Source organism: Sinohyriopsis cumingii, chromosome 9, assembly GCF_028554795.1.
Source record: "Sinohyriopsis cumingii isolate HCF-2022 chromosome 9, ASM2855479v2, whole genome shotgun sequence".
NCBI lineage: Eukaryota > Metazoa > Mollusca > Bivalvia > Unionida > Unionidae > Sinohyriopsis > Sinohyriopsis cumingii.
In genome coordinates, this window is record NC_142969.1 from 46,790,020 (window position 1) to 46,804,826 (window position 14,807).

At 31.7% G+C, this 14,807-nt stretch overlaps 1 protein-coding gene across 1 annotated transcript in view; it reads right to left on the reverse strand.

The window, feature by feature from the left end:
- The window catches only part of LOC149791745 (deoxynucleoside triphosphate triphosphohydrolase SAMHD1-like), a 42,438-nt gene that overhangs the window by 1,135 nt on the left and 26,496 nt on the right, over window positions 1–14,807 (reverse strand). Inside the window, exons 11-16 of the mRNA XM_089970242.1 lie at window positions 11,700–11,982; window positions 10,959–11,057; window positions 8,656–8,778; window positions 7,061–7,164; window positions 3,175–3,245; window positions 1–2,582 (exon numbers count right to left, since the gene is read on the reverse strand). The exon at window positions 1–2,582 is cut by the window's left edge and continues 1,135 nt beyond it. Of these exons, the coding sequence (XP_089826368.1) occupies window positions 3,206–3,245; window positions 7,061–7,164; window positions 8,656–8,778; window positions 10,959–11,057; window positions 11,700–11,982 (649 nt within the window). The 3' untranslated portion in view covers window positions 1–2,582; window positions 3,175–3,205. The remainder of the gene's footprint in view (window positions 2,583–3,174; window positions 3,246–7,060; window positions 7,165–8,655; window positions 8,779–10,958; window positions 11,058–11,699; window positions 11,983–14,807) is intronic.

Genomic DNA, 14,807 nt, shown 5'->3' on the forward strand with positions numbered 1-14,807 from the left:
TCAAGCTTTAAAATACACTTTCTACCATAGCCCGTTACGTAGTTTAGAAAAAAGAAAGATGCCTTGTGGAAACCATGCTACAGGCTTGCTCAGTTCATTTACACATTTTCGATTGATTCATGAAGTTGATTTAAGTTTGTATCTCAGTACAATATTTGGAGTACTACTTACCTTAACACAGGACTGTAGTAACTCTTGTATAATATGTTACACAAGCCAACGTTTTGAAATAAGAAAATTCACCTTTATTCTTGTATTATGGCCACGAAGATAGTGAATGTACTAGTCCGCCATTAACACATTAATACTCGTCTTTTTCTGTAGTTTTTTAAACAAAATTCCATATAGAACATTTTAAAAATGATGATACTTCATTACAATATGTAATTACTTACTATTTCATGGAACTGTGATGCTTAATGCAGCGTTTCAATCCCTTTGGGTTGTGAACACCTATATAAAGTTCCATCTAGATGAATTAATCGATCTTTTGAGACATATGCTGATGTTACCGTGTTAGGATTGACTTCTGCAATTGATTGAATATCAAACCTCTCACGTTTCCATGTATACTAGAATCCTAGTTGGTTACCATATAGTAAAGTCATGAACCTACAACTTTATTTACATATTTTACAATTTGAACTGCAGTGAAAGTTAAGTATTATGTAATTCACACAATGTTATTGTGGAAATATATGTTTTCACATGCCAGTCAAGGTAGAGTAAGTAATATTATCTGGATACGGTGAGTACTTGGCAGAGATTTTAGTGCGAGTTTGTTGATATAACCATATGTGTAAACAAAATAAAGATTAAAAATTAAGGGTCACAATAGATATATTTACACATATGACTGTTAACTGATGCCAATAACAGAGTAATTTAATATGCATATTTATTTTGTGTAGTACTTGTGACTATTGTTATTTAGATATAGTCTTTGTGAATATGTATATTTAGATATTGTCTTTATGGTTAGGTTTTGCTATAAATTTATTGCCTTAAACTAAGTAACGGATAAAGAAAATCCATCCAGTTAAGTAAAATGCGACAAATAATTCCCTTCTTAGAATACAAAGTGAAATATGCAGTATTGTGAATTAAATCCCAATTAATGTCAAACGTTCTGTCACAAGTCTACATATATACTGTGTTCCCAGTGAATTCCAATATTGAATGCGATGATGTGTAAATATCCTTGGACGGACTCATGTGCCCACATTATTGTTGTACCACAAAATTATAGTCCATTATGTGTTTGAATATACTCACAATGATCCCAAACTAATGATGTCCAAAATATTCATTATCACTTTGTAATTCCGAGAAATAATGTTTAAATGAATGATTCCTCTCAAATCAAATCTGAACAGAACTTTGCAATGATTCTGGAAATCTTTTATAATATAAACTGAATAATTAATTATGTATGTAAGAACCTAAATAAAAATCTAAGACAAAGTACAAAGACCAGGCATTGTATCAAACTTTCTCTTCCATAATCATCTTAAGTTCTAAAATAAAACAGACCTAGAACTTATATGCTCAGTACTCAACGTGTGTATTATTTACAAAGAAGACTAAAATCAGGTATGCCATCTAGAACTTTCAAACGTAAAAGTCCACGTCAGATTATTTATATTATTTTAAAGTACAATCTACGATCACGGACAAAATATAAGCAAACAATCTAGATATAATTAAAAATGGACAAACGTTAAGCAGACAATAGGTATGTACAAATTATAAGATGATATGTTCTCATAGCAGATACATTATCTTAATATTCATTGTTACATGTCTTGCAGGAAACAAATTGTTTCCTTTTGTGCATAAATATTACAATCCAATTCAACGTAAATATGCATTCATATTCAGAAAATGTCAAAACAATTTAATATTGGACAATATTTGTTAAAATAAAAAGTAATAAAATTAACCTGCCACACTCATAAGTAAGAAAATGCACATAACAAATATTACAACAACAACAAATTGAAAAATAAGATCAATACATTTTAAGCAGTAACCAATAATTTTGAATCGAAAAATACAAATTGGAAATCCGGAGCGAGTAATAACGAAGCACACTTCTTTATGAAATCTTACAAGGTAGAGTACGTTTTCTTACAAATAAAGATGGAAATTTCACACGAACAAATTCACTCGCAAAGACGTGAACATTGTCGAAAGCAACATGCTGAAATAGTTTTGTATCAATACTAATTTAAAAAAGCTCAAAAGGTATCAAAATTTTTTCTGTTTTAATTCCATAGTCCTATATTAAACGTAAGCATTCCTTTCTTCAATGTGAAACATATTTGGGATTATCATTATTAATGTACAACATATCACTGGATATCCATATTAATCTTAACCCAATGTCTTGATTTTTGGTAAATTATCTTTATTACGGAAAAAGTCTTCTTTTGTAACTATTTACAGAATGTAGTCTGTTGAGAAGGATTCATATTCGGAAACAGCATTGTACCTGCTACCATTTCTAATTATTATGAGAAACATCTACTGGAAGTAAAATGATGAATATGCCAAAATACAAAATGTTCTAGTTTAGTTGCCTGAAATAGAGAATGAAAATATGACATAAACTGACATGTAGTGTACGGACGGAGATTTTACCACACAGTCAAACAAATAGAGAATTCATGCTATGATAGAAACACAAGTTATTATACGTGAATTTGAAACATGACAATAATTTAAAGCAAACATTTATTTGAACACTCTACACAACTTATCTTAACTCGCTAAACATTTAAACCGGGAAATGGCAGCAATATGTTAACAGACATAATGTGTTGAATTTGCGTGTAAATTAAAGTTATTAAGTTCACATTTGACGGGCACTGCATGCATGCATGTATACAGATATTAATGTCATTATATATGAATATATATATTGAAACTGCATTGATAGAACTCATGGACAAGTGCGTGCTCAAACCATAGTTAATGTTGACGTCCTCAATAATAATAATAATAATAATAACAATAATAATAATAATAGATATTATCATCATTATTGTTATTATTATTATTATTATTATCATTATTATTATTATTATTATTGTTATTATTATTATTATTATTATTGAGGACGTTGTTGTTGTTGTTGTTGTTGTTGTTGTGTTTCTTGATAAAAGTGTTTACCAGCGATTGCCAAATCCTAAACACGTTGATACTATATATCAGCTTCACACGCTGAGGTATCATATTTTCCACTGGAAGTAAAATGAATGTTTAAGTGAGACAAAACAAAATAAAATGATGTACCAACTTAAACAATTACAGATGAACAGATATATAGATACATGTAAACGGTGCCATATAATTATAACAAAGCATGAGAGTTTTAAAATTGAGTCCAGATATATAGATTTATGAGTATTTTGTGTTATGCTTATATACAGGAAATAATATCTGCATATGAGTAAGTGTTGTAAATAATTCTTAAGTACACGCACACACATCGATTGCTTATTATTTTATAAAAACCTTGAAATACATGCATCAAAACAATGTATACTCTATATTCTTTCATGATGTAACCTCGATACTATAATGCAGCGCAAAATGTCAGTGCTAGACCATTTTGCTCATCGGTGTCATGACAAGACCCAAATTTCGACAAGAGGCGTGGAAGATCAGTCATCTGATTTCAAAATCGTGTGCAGGTATATTGAGTTAGATTTACAGACAACTGTGTCACTGCAGTGTTTTCTCCGCAATACTCTCATCAACTGTAAAAGCTCTAGCCACTAGGCACAACTTTCTAACATGGGCTTAATCAAACCAAACCAGAACATCGTTTCTGATGAAACAATAAAGATTGGGATTCTGCAATGAACTGGGAATATATGCAAGGCTGCATGGGAAGTATATATATATATATATATATATATATATATATATATATATATATATATATATATATATATATATATATATATATATATATATATATATATATATATATATATATATATATATATATATATATATATATATATTAGTGTAATTTATTGCTTATACTGTATGCATTTCTATCAAAAACATGTTACACAACTGATATCTACTTTAAGGAATTAAACATCTTTTGTATATTAACGATGTCATCTCTTGATTATGTAAACCTTTGGTTGTGATATTAACATGTACACATAAGAAATTTTTTATTGCATGTAGATGATCAAACTAATTGTATACATTGTATTCTATTAATGGATAATGCTAACTGTTTAGAAAACTAAATATTATTTATTATATGCGCATTAGTTTTCTCCGTTAACTTTTAATTGTCGGAATCGTGCGGTATTTTACGATACAGAACACTTTATATACTGCACGATGCATGTGCTTACAAATAATATAGTGTATTAGGAACTATTTGTAAACAAACCATGTACACTCATGTAATACTCGCTTTTGATTTTGGTGGATTATATTTGTTTTTGTGAATGAACTAAACAAGATGTTTGGTCCATTTCAAAATGTAGAAGATACAGTTAAAGATGTGGACGATTTCAGTGACTCCAAAACGAAAATTTCAAACAAGAAAACGAATGAAAGTGATAGTAGCAAAGTAAACAATTAATAGTACCGTTATGATCATTGACAAAGTCATTTAGGAGATATATTCGTAATTTTGTGCAAACATAAACTGCCCAGTACTCTCTACGGCCTACTATTAAATAGCATATAAAAGCATACTGATGCATAGGGCTGTCGCATATATATCAGTACATTGTGAGGAAATGCAAGATGCGTGAAGTTAAGTATATTTATTAACATTTTTGTTACCAGCTAAAGAAGACGTGTTTAAGCCCTGTCATTTGCGTCTCACTGTTAAGTGACCCCAGCTGTGACACGTATCATACAATGTATGTCTCATATCGCTAGCTTAACATTTTATCTACATAGTTAAAAGGGGACAATTGTAAAGCATCTGTTGTTTGACAGTTCATTTAGCCACCGCAAATAAAACTTTTTCGTCGTATTGGCTTATTGGCTGCGAGACTCCTAGCTTCAAAACCAAAGTATTCAGCCGCATTTTGTCTCGAATTTGCTATTTTGAATGGCTTGTAAAATTGTACGTATCTGATAGATATGCGACAGCCCTTTCCTCAATATGCTTTTCTATGCTATTTTCATAGATCGTAGAGAGTATATATCTGGAATTGCTCTATTGTATGGTAATGAAAGTTTGGATTTATTTTGGGCCATATAAATATTCAGTCATCATGCAGGTGTTATAATTTCATTATCTCAATTCCCAAAGTAAAACACCTCAAAAGTAGCTACGATTATTTTGATATATCAGTCATGTCTAGCAACATGTGTCATGTTAAGAAAATGCTTCATAACGATATTATATCACTAGCTCTATGGAGCACGAAATGCCACTGACGAAAGCAAAAGGAGTATCACTAATAATGTATTTTACAACGCGAATCTGTTCATAAGTCGAAAACCCTTATGATTTAAATGAGAACAATATGTTTAATCATCTATAAAATGATGCGTAAATAGCGCTTATCTTCATTGCTAAAGGATAATCAATTCAAATAGCTGTCACCTATTCAAAAATACGTTAGACAATTGTCATAGTTATATTCCAGACTTAAGCCAAACAATAAATATGCAATACGTTTCATAATAACAGCATCTCAAGCAGTTAAAATATAAAGTTTGATAACCATGTTTAATGTACAATACTGAAGTCGTTATAAAACTGACGGCAATGTAATGGACGTTGCAGTTAATTTTGACGCCGCCTGGACAACATCAATTTCTGTTCCAAGGTTGTTTCAACATATTAGATAAACTTTACCAACTGTATTTGAAAAAACACATGTTTCCTCTCCTTCTTCTTAATGTGTTGGTGCGAGGACAGCTGATGAAAGCCATGTCTACGTGTTAAGGATATATGTCAAAAATATCCTTTATCCTTTAATGTTTCGCTTGTGTATGTTGGTGAGCAATATTTCAGGTGTGCCATGATCATCAAAACTAGACAAATAATTTAGACAAAATAATTTCTCGTTAGCAGAATTGTTAACACATCCCTTAGATAAATGTATTTTCCTTCGATGTGAAAGACTCAAGAATCGTTTCAACAAAATTACTAGAAGAAGAGTAAGGCTGAATGTAACGTAATAACAAAATATAAGCAAATTATCTCTGGAAGGACGAATGCTGTGATACATGGAGCTTACTCATTGTGATAACGAAAGTCATCAAGCTATCCAGACTGAAATCAGAAGAAAAAGCTATTGATTCACTTTAGATAATCTAACTTATATTACAGTTGATAACTAGGATAAACTTGTTTTATGGATCTCCGGTACCTTTGAATAACCAAGGTATGATTTACATACCTACACGAACAGACACACAACAACTGGATAATGGAAGATGCAAAATTATCAGGTTAATAATGATTGCTAGTATTTAATACTTCAGATCTTAAGTTATGAATAATTTTTTACCATCCTTAGTAAAGGCTCGTGCTAGGCCTGCCTGACACGAATTAATGCTTCTTGATTTTTTGAACTATTATAATGAAATTAGATATCGAACTTGTTTAGTAATCCATTGAAGAGATCTCTTTAAAACTTTACATATTTGACCACATGAATAGTAGGGCCATTATGTATTTAAGACATTAATGCCCTATCTCACCGAATCAACGCAGCAACTTAATGATAATATGTCTTTGTATACCCTCAAAAAGTAACGAATATTTGTTATATGGCTTTCCGATCTGATATTATCGTTAGCACAATACCTCAGATAACCCATTTATCAGTTCCGTAGAGTCGATAGATCATGCTTTATATATCGATTAATAGCAGACCAATAGCAAATATTTAATGCCTATTACATGTATGTGACCTTTCAAAAGCTGCCTTTTCAACCCATGTCCTTCGCAGTCGTCTGCTAGAAATATCGCCTTTGATGGTTCTAAACAGGATCAAAATGTTATATTTTTATCATTATATTACAGGAAATCTTAAATGTTCACAAAACTACTCACGCCAATTCTGTTATAGTCTCTGCGATAGTAGCCGTTATACCTTCTGTCTTTAGATAGATCCGAATGTAGTAGTCTGAGAATACATCAGCCAATAGATGTGACCTCTGTAATAATTTGTTAAAGTTATTTCGGTCTTCAAAAAAACAATTTATTGCAATATTGCATTGAACCCTAAACAATATTGATCTTTAAAGGAGACAAGGGAAACTTTACGATAATTGTTTACGTTTTCTATTCTCAGTTTGGATTTAGCACAACTGCGTCGGCACTTGTAAAATATTTACACAACGGTAATTGTTGCTGCTGAAAATTAACTTCATGTTGACATCATAGTCGGTTAAGTGCGATTTACACTGAAATTAACTGAAATTGTCAGTGGTGAATTCGTCTATACACTCAAAGAAACGACACCAACTTAATGTTAGCTAGGTTCTCGAAACAGACTGCATAATACAAACGCGGCTGCAAGAAGGCAGTGTTTGCCTTGGTGTGTGATGGAAGCAGCGGAATATTATGAAATAAGAACTTAAAAAAACATATGAAACGAATATTTATGAGTCAGAGTGAGTAATAAAATATCGGTTACTGACTATTGAGTACCCTCGATAACAACAACTACCTTGAAATAATTTGCGTCTCATTTCCAAGCAATGTAGGTGGATGTACATACTGTCTATTCAAAGTAGCGTGCCGGCCGTAATAGTGTACTCGACAGAGTATATAAATACGTTGAGAAAGCCGAGTCGAAATGTTTGCCTACACGTTAGTAAAGCAAACATGTTGGTATCTATGTATTACATATATCCTTGAAACTTTCCATCATTTTCAAAGATATAGTTTAATAAGACCTCATTTTCTGTTCCGCACAGTCAAAGTGGTCAATAAAAACAGTTAATATACTTTCGAATGTCAGTTTTGTATCAGAGATTTGCGTGTAGTTATAAATAGATGTCCGGAAACATCGCAAAGTTCATTACTAAACGTTTACCATAATTAATTATAGTATACGCCCGTGCTATATGGTTCCGTCTTCTCTGTGTTGTAGGCGTGTGATACTTTCACACGGATTGAATATTGTGCCTTAGTCATAATCAAACATCTGAATGTAATTCTGGTGTAATAAAAGACATTATTATTTGCGTGAAAAGAGATTAGACGTATTCTAAGATCGTATTCCTTGCGAAAGTGTTGCATAATTCAAGAGAAGGTTCGTGTGAGCGGATTTCCTGCAATCGAAAGATGATTGCATCAAAACTTAACAAATGTTCTTGGAAAAAGATTAACTTATACACGTACTTCCAATATCTTATTATCAGTTATAACGATTTGGAAACAAACACATATTTAAAGACATTTGTAAAAAGTTTGACCTTGCCTTCAAAGCAAGTTGAATAATAAACAATTGTCACATAAATTAGGCAAACTAAAGAGCATGACCATCGAACGAAATTAGCCTGAATATTGTATAGTTGAATAAACTTTGCCATAAAAACATATTCGTATGTACTAGGAGATGTTATTAAAATAAGAATCAAGTTGATTGACGCAAAAGGTAACTTGGTTCACAGGACTTTGACTATGTTGAATGGAGTTACCTTATGTTTCGGTAGTACACTGCCTTTGTATATGGTAGCATCACTGTCAGCGGTTCTTTTGTTGTAGAAAATCACCTTGTCCATCGGATTTCGGTCACCCATGCCATAGTCGAAACAGATCAACTACATTCCAAGATACCAATAAATTGCTGTCAGAGCAAGCTTTTGCGCAAAAATCTTTCTTTCTTTCTTTCTTTCTTTCTCTCTCTCTCTCTCTCTCTCTCTCACTCTCTCTCTCTCTCTCTCTCTCTCTCTCTCTCTCTCTCTATATATATATATATATATATATATATAAAGAGAGCACTTTCTTATATAACACATGCTGTAGGTATGAATATTCACATGTGAACCTCTTCCACGGGATATATATTAGATGATGATTAATAAATGATATCAAGAAACAAAGCAAAAGAGAAAGAGAAGCAGCAAAGAAAATTACTAATTCGGCGATGATGCTGTTTATTTCATTATTATTTTGTAGAGATTGCAAAAAATGAAATACTGTCTCCAGAACGTCTGTTTGAATGGGTATAGGGAATGACCTATATGGAACAGATAAGTTAACATATGTGACCTTTATTATATCTCGCCCGTGCTATAGGTCGCGTCTAATATGTGACGTGTAGTACATGCGATTATTATTAGCATTATAATATTGTGTATGGTAGAAACGTATAGTATAGAAAAAACTTCATTATTTATTATGTGTAACATATAATTAAATCTGAACATACTATTATATTATAAAAATCATTTGTTTAAAAGGTATAACCTCCTTTAAAATGTTACAATTAATTTATTTGTCATGCTAAATATAAGATCGTCATATTTAAATGCATATTGATAGCTACCAAATCTTAATAATAATGTTAGTGGCAGATTTTTGCATTATCCAATTTTTTAACCCATATCGTTTAAAATTTTAAAGCCCCAAAACCGCCGTTACTTGAAAAATGTCATATATGACAAATGACCTGAATAACACTGAAAATTGAAAGATGTTTGTCCTAAACATCGATCGGCTCCATTAAAACCGGATAATATCAACGTTGCATTACTAATTTCTCCCTCGTACTGAGAATATCTGCCATTTCCCACATAAATACGATTAAAATCGATATTGATGGGCGACATTCGTGGATCAACCGATATCTGTCGAATGATGGTATATACGATTCGTAACGTCACCTTAGTAAACATAAAACGTCAACACCACGCTCTGTCGGATAGTCTTCAACCTATATTCGCCCCTCAGTGTATATTTCAATGACACATGTGATTACCTTATTCACCTAAGTTTTTTTAAAAATATAATGCACGCTTTATCTTCTCAGATCCGCTCTAAAAAGCGTGCATGCCTCTTTGCATTCCCTCTCGAATCAATTTGTGCGCCACATGGGAATGTTTTGGCTATTAGATTAGTCACCAACGGAATTTGCAGCACTGATCACTACTTTTGGAGCACTCCGGAGATAAAAAATTTAAGGAGTGGCACCTCTTAATTTCAAAATTGAATATTTGAAAGTCGATTAAACTTAGTATCTTGATTATTTCAAAGATCGATTTATGTCAGATATCTTTTTTAACAAATTATTTTGATCCTTCCAAACGTTTGTTAGATTAGATGAATGGTGAAATTTATCACATACGGTGGCATTAGCATTTTAAAAATGCAATCAACCGCAATGGAAAACTCATCTAGCGCTTTTCATTCTTTTTGTTGTTTTGCATTTACAAATAAGACGACAGCTTCCCTTTCTTAACCTTGTTTGCTGTTATTGTTCTATTTCACCTGACTTTGATCTTTGCAGGGAGATCGTAGGTTAATCAAAGTGTTGATTTCCATCTCAAATAAACGAATTATTTTTTCAAGCCAATAATCAGTAGTTTGTGAGCGACAGTTATATTTGATTTCAAAGTTAAATACAAGGATGAAGAGTTTTCTTTGTTTTTAATGCCTCTACTACAAAACATTGATATTGCCAGAACGCTAAGTCGAAGCAATCGCAAAAGTTTTGTTAAACCGGCCTTTGGACCCGAAGTGCTTATATGTTTTACGTTCGGAGTCGCAGTCTTTCACAAAACTGCTTTTGATATGTATGTATGTATGTATGTATGTATGTATGTATGTATGTATGTATGTATGTATGTATGTATGTATGTATGTATGTATGTATGTATGTATGTATGTGTGTATGTATGTATGTATGTATGTATATATGTATGTATGTATGTATGTATGTATGTATGTATGTGTGTGGAGGGGGGATAGGTAGGTAGGTATGTCATTAACTCTTTCATACCACCACTGAGACTTTTTCAGGAAATTTTTCAATCTTCCCCTCCATCGTCTTAATGCAGTCATCCCTTGCTCTCTTTGCATCAATGTAGCCAATGCCACTCTTTGGAAAAGACATTCAAAACGAATAAGCGATATTTATAATGGTACATAATATAAGACTGTCCGATGATTCATTGCGAAATCTTAGTTTCCAATTTATATTTGGGAGTATGCAAAATGGTTATATATGACATTATCTTAGGAAGTAACAAAGATACAATTATGCAACAATTATGACATATACTTTAAATTAAATGGTCCATTTACCTTTCACGGGTGAACAGAAACTAAAATTGCCATTATTATACCAGGTTCGAAAGCAAATACATTATGTAATTTTGTTGAAAGAAATCGAGCTCTTTCGGAATGATGATGAAATGACATTGTTTCGTGTGAAAGTCACTATCTCTGGAAGATATTGAATTTCATATAAGATAGGTAGGTAATTATTGCTTCGGTGTACTTCGTTCAATATAATTTCATTCAATTTTTTGACTCTGACGTTTATCTAATGAATTACAATCGTACTTTTCTTCTAAAGTTTGGAAACATTCTTGCCAAATATACAAATCGGTTAGGTTAACCTAATTTTTAAATCACACAATAAGTCGAACAAATATGCAATGATCTAAATAATTTTGATCTCCTGAATGTCGATGTCTTACATAATTAAAAATAACATTTGTCAAATAATGTGTATTACCCTCAGATGGAATTCACGGTGCATTTTGTAAAATTTTCTGTTATCAATGTCTTGCATCAGTTCTACCGCTTTTACTATTGGACGTTTTTCTTCATTTTCTTGATTACTATTGTGTCCATTAATATATCTAATGGGCGAAATAATATCATCTGTAAGTTTCATGTATCGAATAGTTTCATCTTCATCGGAACATGACTCGATAAAGGTATCCAGTTCGTTGTCATCGTCTGGAATTTTCGTAGTCAGTTTCAGTGGGTGTGGACTAATCTTGAAAACATCGCATCTGCAAATATTTCAGTATTACACTTACATGTTCTATAGGAGTAAGGTACATATTTAATTTCTCAGATGCACATGTATGTATGTATGTATGTATGTCTGTCTGTATGTATGTATGTATGTATGTATGTATGTATGTATGCATGCATGCATGCATGCATGCATGCATGTATGCATGCATGTATGTATGAATATATGTATGTATGTATGTATGTATGTATGTATGTATGTATGTATGTATGTATGTATGTATGTATGTATGTATGTATGTATGTACGTATGTATGTATGCATGTATGTATGTATGAATATATGTATGTATGTATGAATATATGTATGTATGTATGTATGTACGTATGTACGTATGTATGTATGCATATATGTATGTATTTAGGTAGGTAGGTAGGTAGGTAAATAGGTAGGCATGTAGGTTGGTAGGTAGATAGGTGCGTACGTACGTACGTAAGTACGTATGTACGTATGTACGTATGTATGTATGTATGTATGTATGTACGTACGTATGTACGTATGTACGTATGTATGTATGAATGTATGTACGTACGTACGTACGTACGTATGTAGGTAGGTAGGAAGGTAGGTTTGTACGTATGTATGTAGGTAGGTAGGTATATATGTATATATCTATCTATGTATCTACGTATGTATACACGTTCGTTTTGTATGTTTGCATGTTGTATGCATGTCTGTATATATTGTATGCATGTATGCATGCATGTATGTATGTATGTATGTATGTATGTAAGTATGTATGTATGTATGTATGTATGTATGTATGTATGTATGTATGTATGTATGTATGTATGTATGTATGTATGTATGTATGTATGTATGTATGTATGTACGTATGTATGTATGTAGGTAGGTAGGTAGGTAGGTAGGTATTTATGTATGTATGTATATAGGTAGGTAGGTAGGTAGGTAGGTAGGAATGTATGTATGTATGTACGTACGTACGTACGCACGTACCTACGTACGTATCTATGTACGTACGTATGTATGTATGCATGATTGTATGCATGATTGTATGTATGTATGTAAGTATGTATGTATGTATGTATGTATGTATGTATGTATGTATGTATGCATGGATGTATGTATGCATGTATGTATGTATGTATGTATGTATGTATGTATGTATGTATGTATGTATGTATGTATGTATGTATGTATGTATGTATGTATGTATGCATGTATGTCTGTATGTATGTATGTATGTATGTATGTATGTATGGATGTATGTATGTATGCATGTATGTATGTACATACGTGCGTTCGTACGTATGCATGCATGCATGTAAGTATGTTTGCATGTATGCATGTGTGTATGTATATATGTATTTATGTATGTATTCTTGTATGCATGTATGCATGCACGTATACATGTATGTATGCATGTGTGCATGCACGTATGTATGTATATATGCATGTATGTATGCATGAATGCATGCATGCATGCATGTATGTATGTATGTATGTATGTATCTGTGTGTGTGTGTGTGGGTGTGTGTTTATTTATGTATGAATGTATGTATGTATGTATGTATGTATGAATCTATGTATGTATGTATGTATGTATGCATGTATGTATGTATGTATGTATGTATGTATGTATGTATGTATGTATGTATGTATGCATGTATGCATGAATATATGTATAAATATTTGTATGTATATATGTATCTATCCATATATCTATATATGTATGCACGTTCGTTTTGTATGTTTGTATACATGTATGTATTGTATATATTGTGTGTATATATGTATTGTATGTATTGTGTGTATATATGTATGTATGTATGTATGTATGTATGTATGTATGTATGTATGTATATATGTATGTATGTATGCATATCTGTTTTATGCATGATGAATGAATGGATGGATATATGTATGAACGGATGGATGTATGTATGCATGCATATTATTTGGGTGTATGTATGTATGTATGTATGGATGTATGTGTGCATGTATGCATGTATGTCTGAATGTATGCATTTATGTATGTATGTATGTTTGTATGTTTGTATGCATATATGTATATATTTATGTATCTATGTATGTATGCACGTTCGTTTTGTATGCTTGTATGTTTGTATCTATGTATGTATTGTTTGCATTTTATGTATGTATGTATGTATGTATGTAAGTATGTAAGTATGTATGTATGTATGTATGCATGTATGTGTTTATGTATATATGAATGTATGGATCGATCGATGAAATCGATGAATGGATGTATAAATGGATGGATGGATGGATTTACGTATGTTTGTTTGTATGTATGTATGCATGTATATATGTTTATATTTTAAATGCTTGTATGGTGATTGTATGGATGTCTGTATGTAAGGATGGATGGATGTATGAATGCATGCATGTAGATATATATGTATGGAACATGATTGTGTATATGGATGTTTGTATGGGTGTATGCCATCAATATATGTTTACAGTTGTATGCACGTGAGGTATCCTCGGACATATATGGAATAATTTACAACTATCTTTTATAAGTGATTTTATCAACTTTGACTTTATTTCAGCACCTACCTCTACTGAACGCACATCATTTTCTAGAGTCATGATCGTGTTAATGAAGTTATTTATACAAATTGTAAAATGAACTCTGCGTTGATTGCTATCTTAAAATATCTTCCAGGATTCAATGGAGGATGGATTTTTGTGCACAAAATAATTTACAAATAGGCAAAACTGTCTTGTACTATTTAATTTCTGCTTGTGAAAGGAACAAATATTTATATATATTTGTTGCTAAAGTCGTCGCGTGGATGCTGTGGCAGTTATG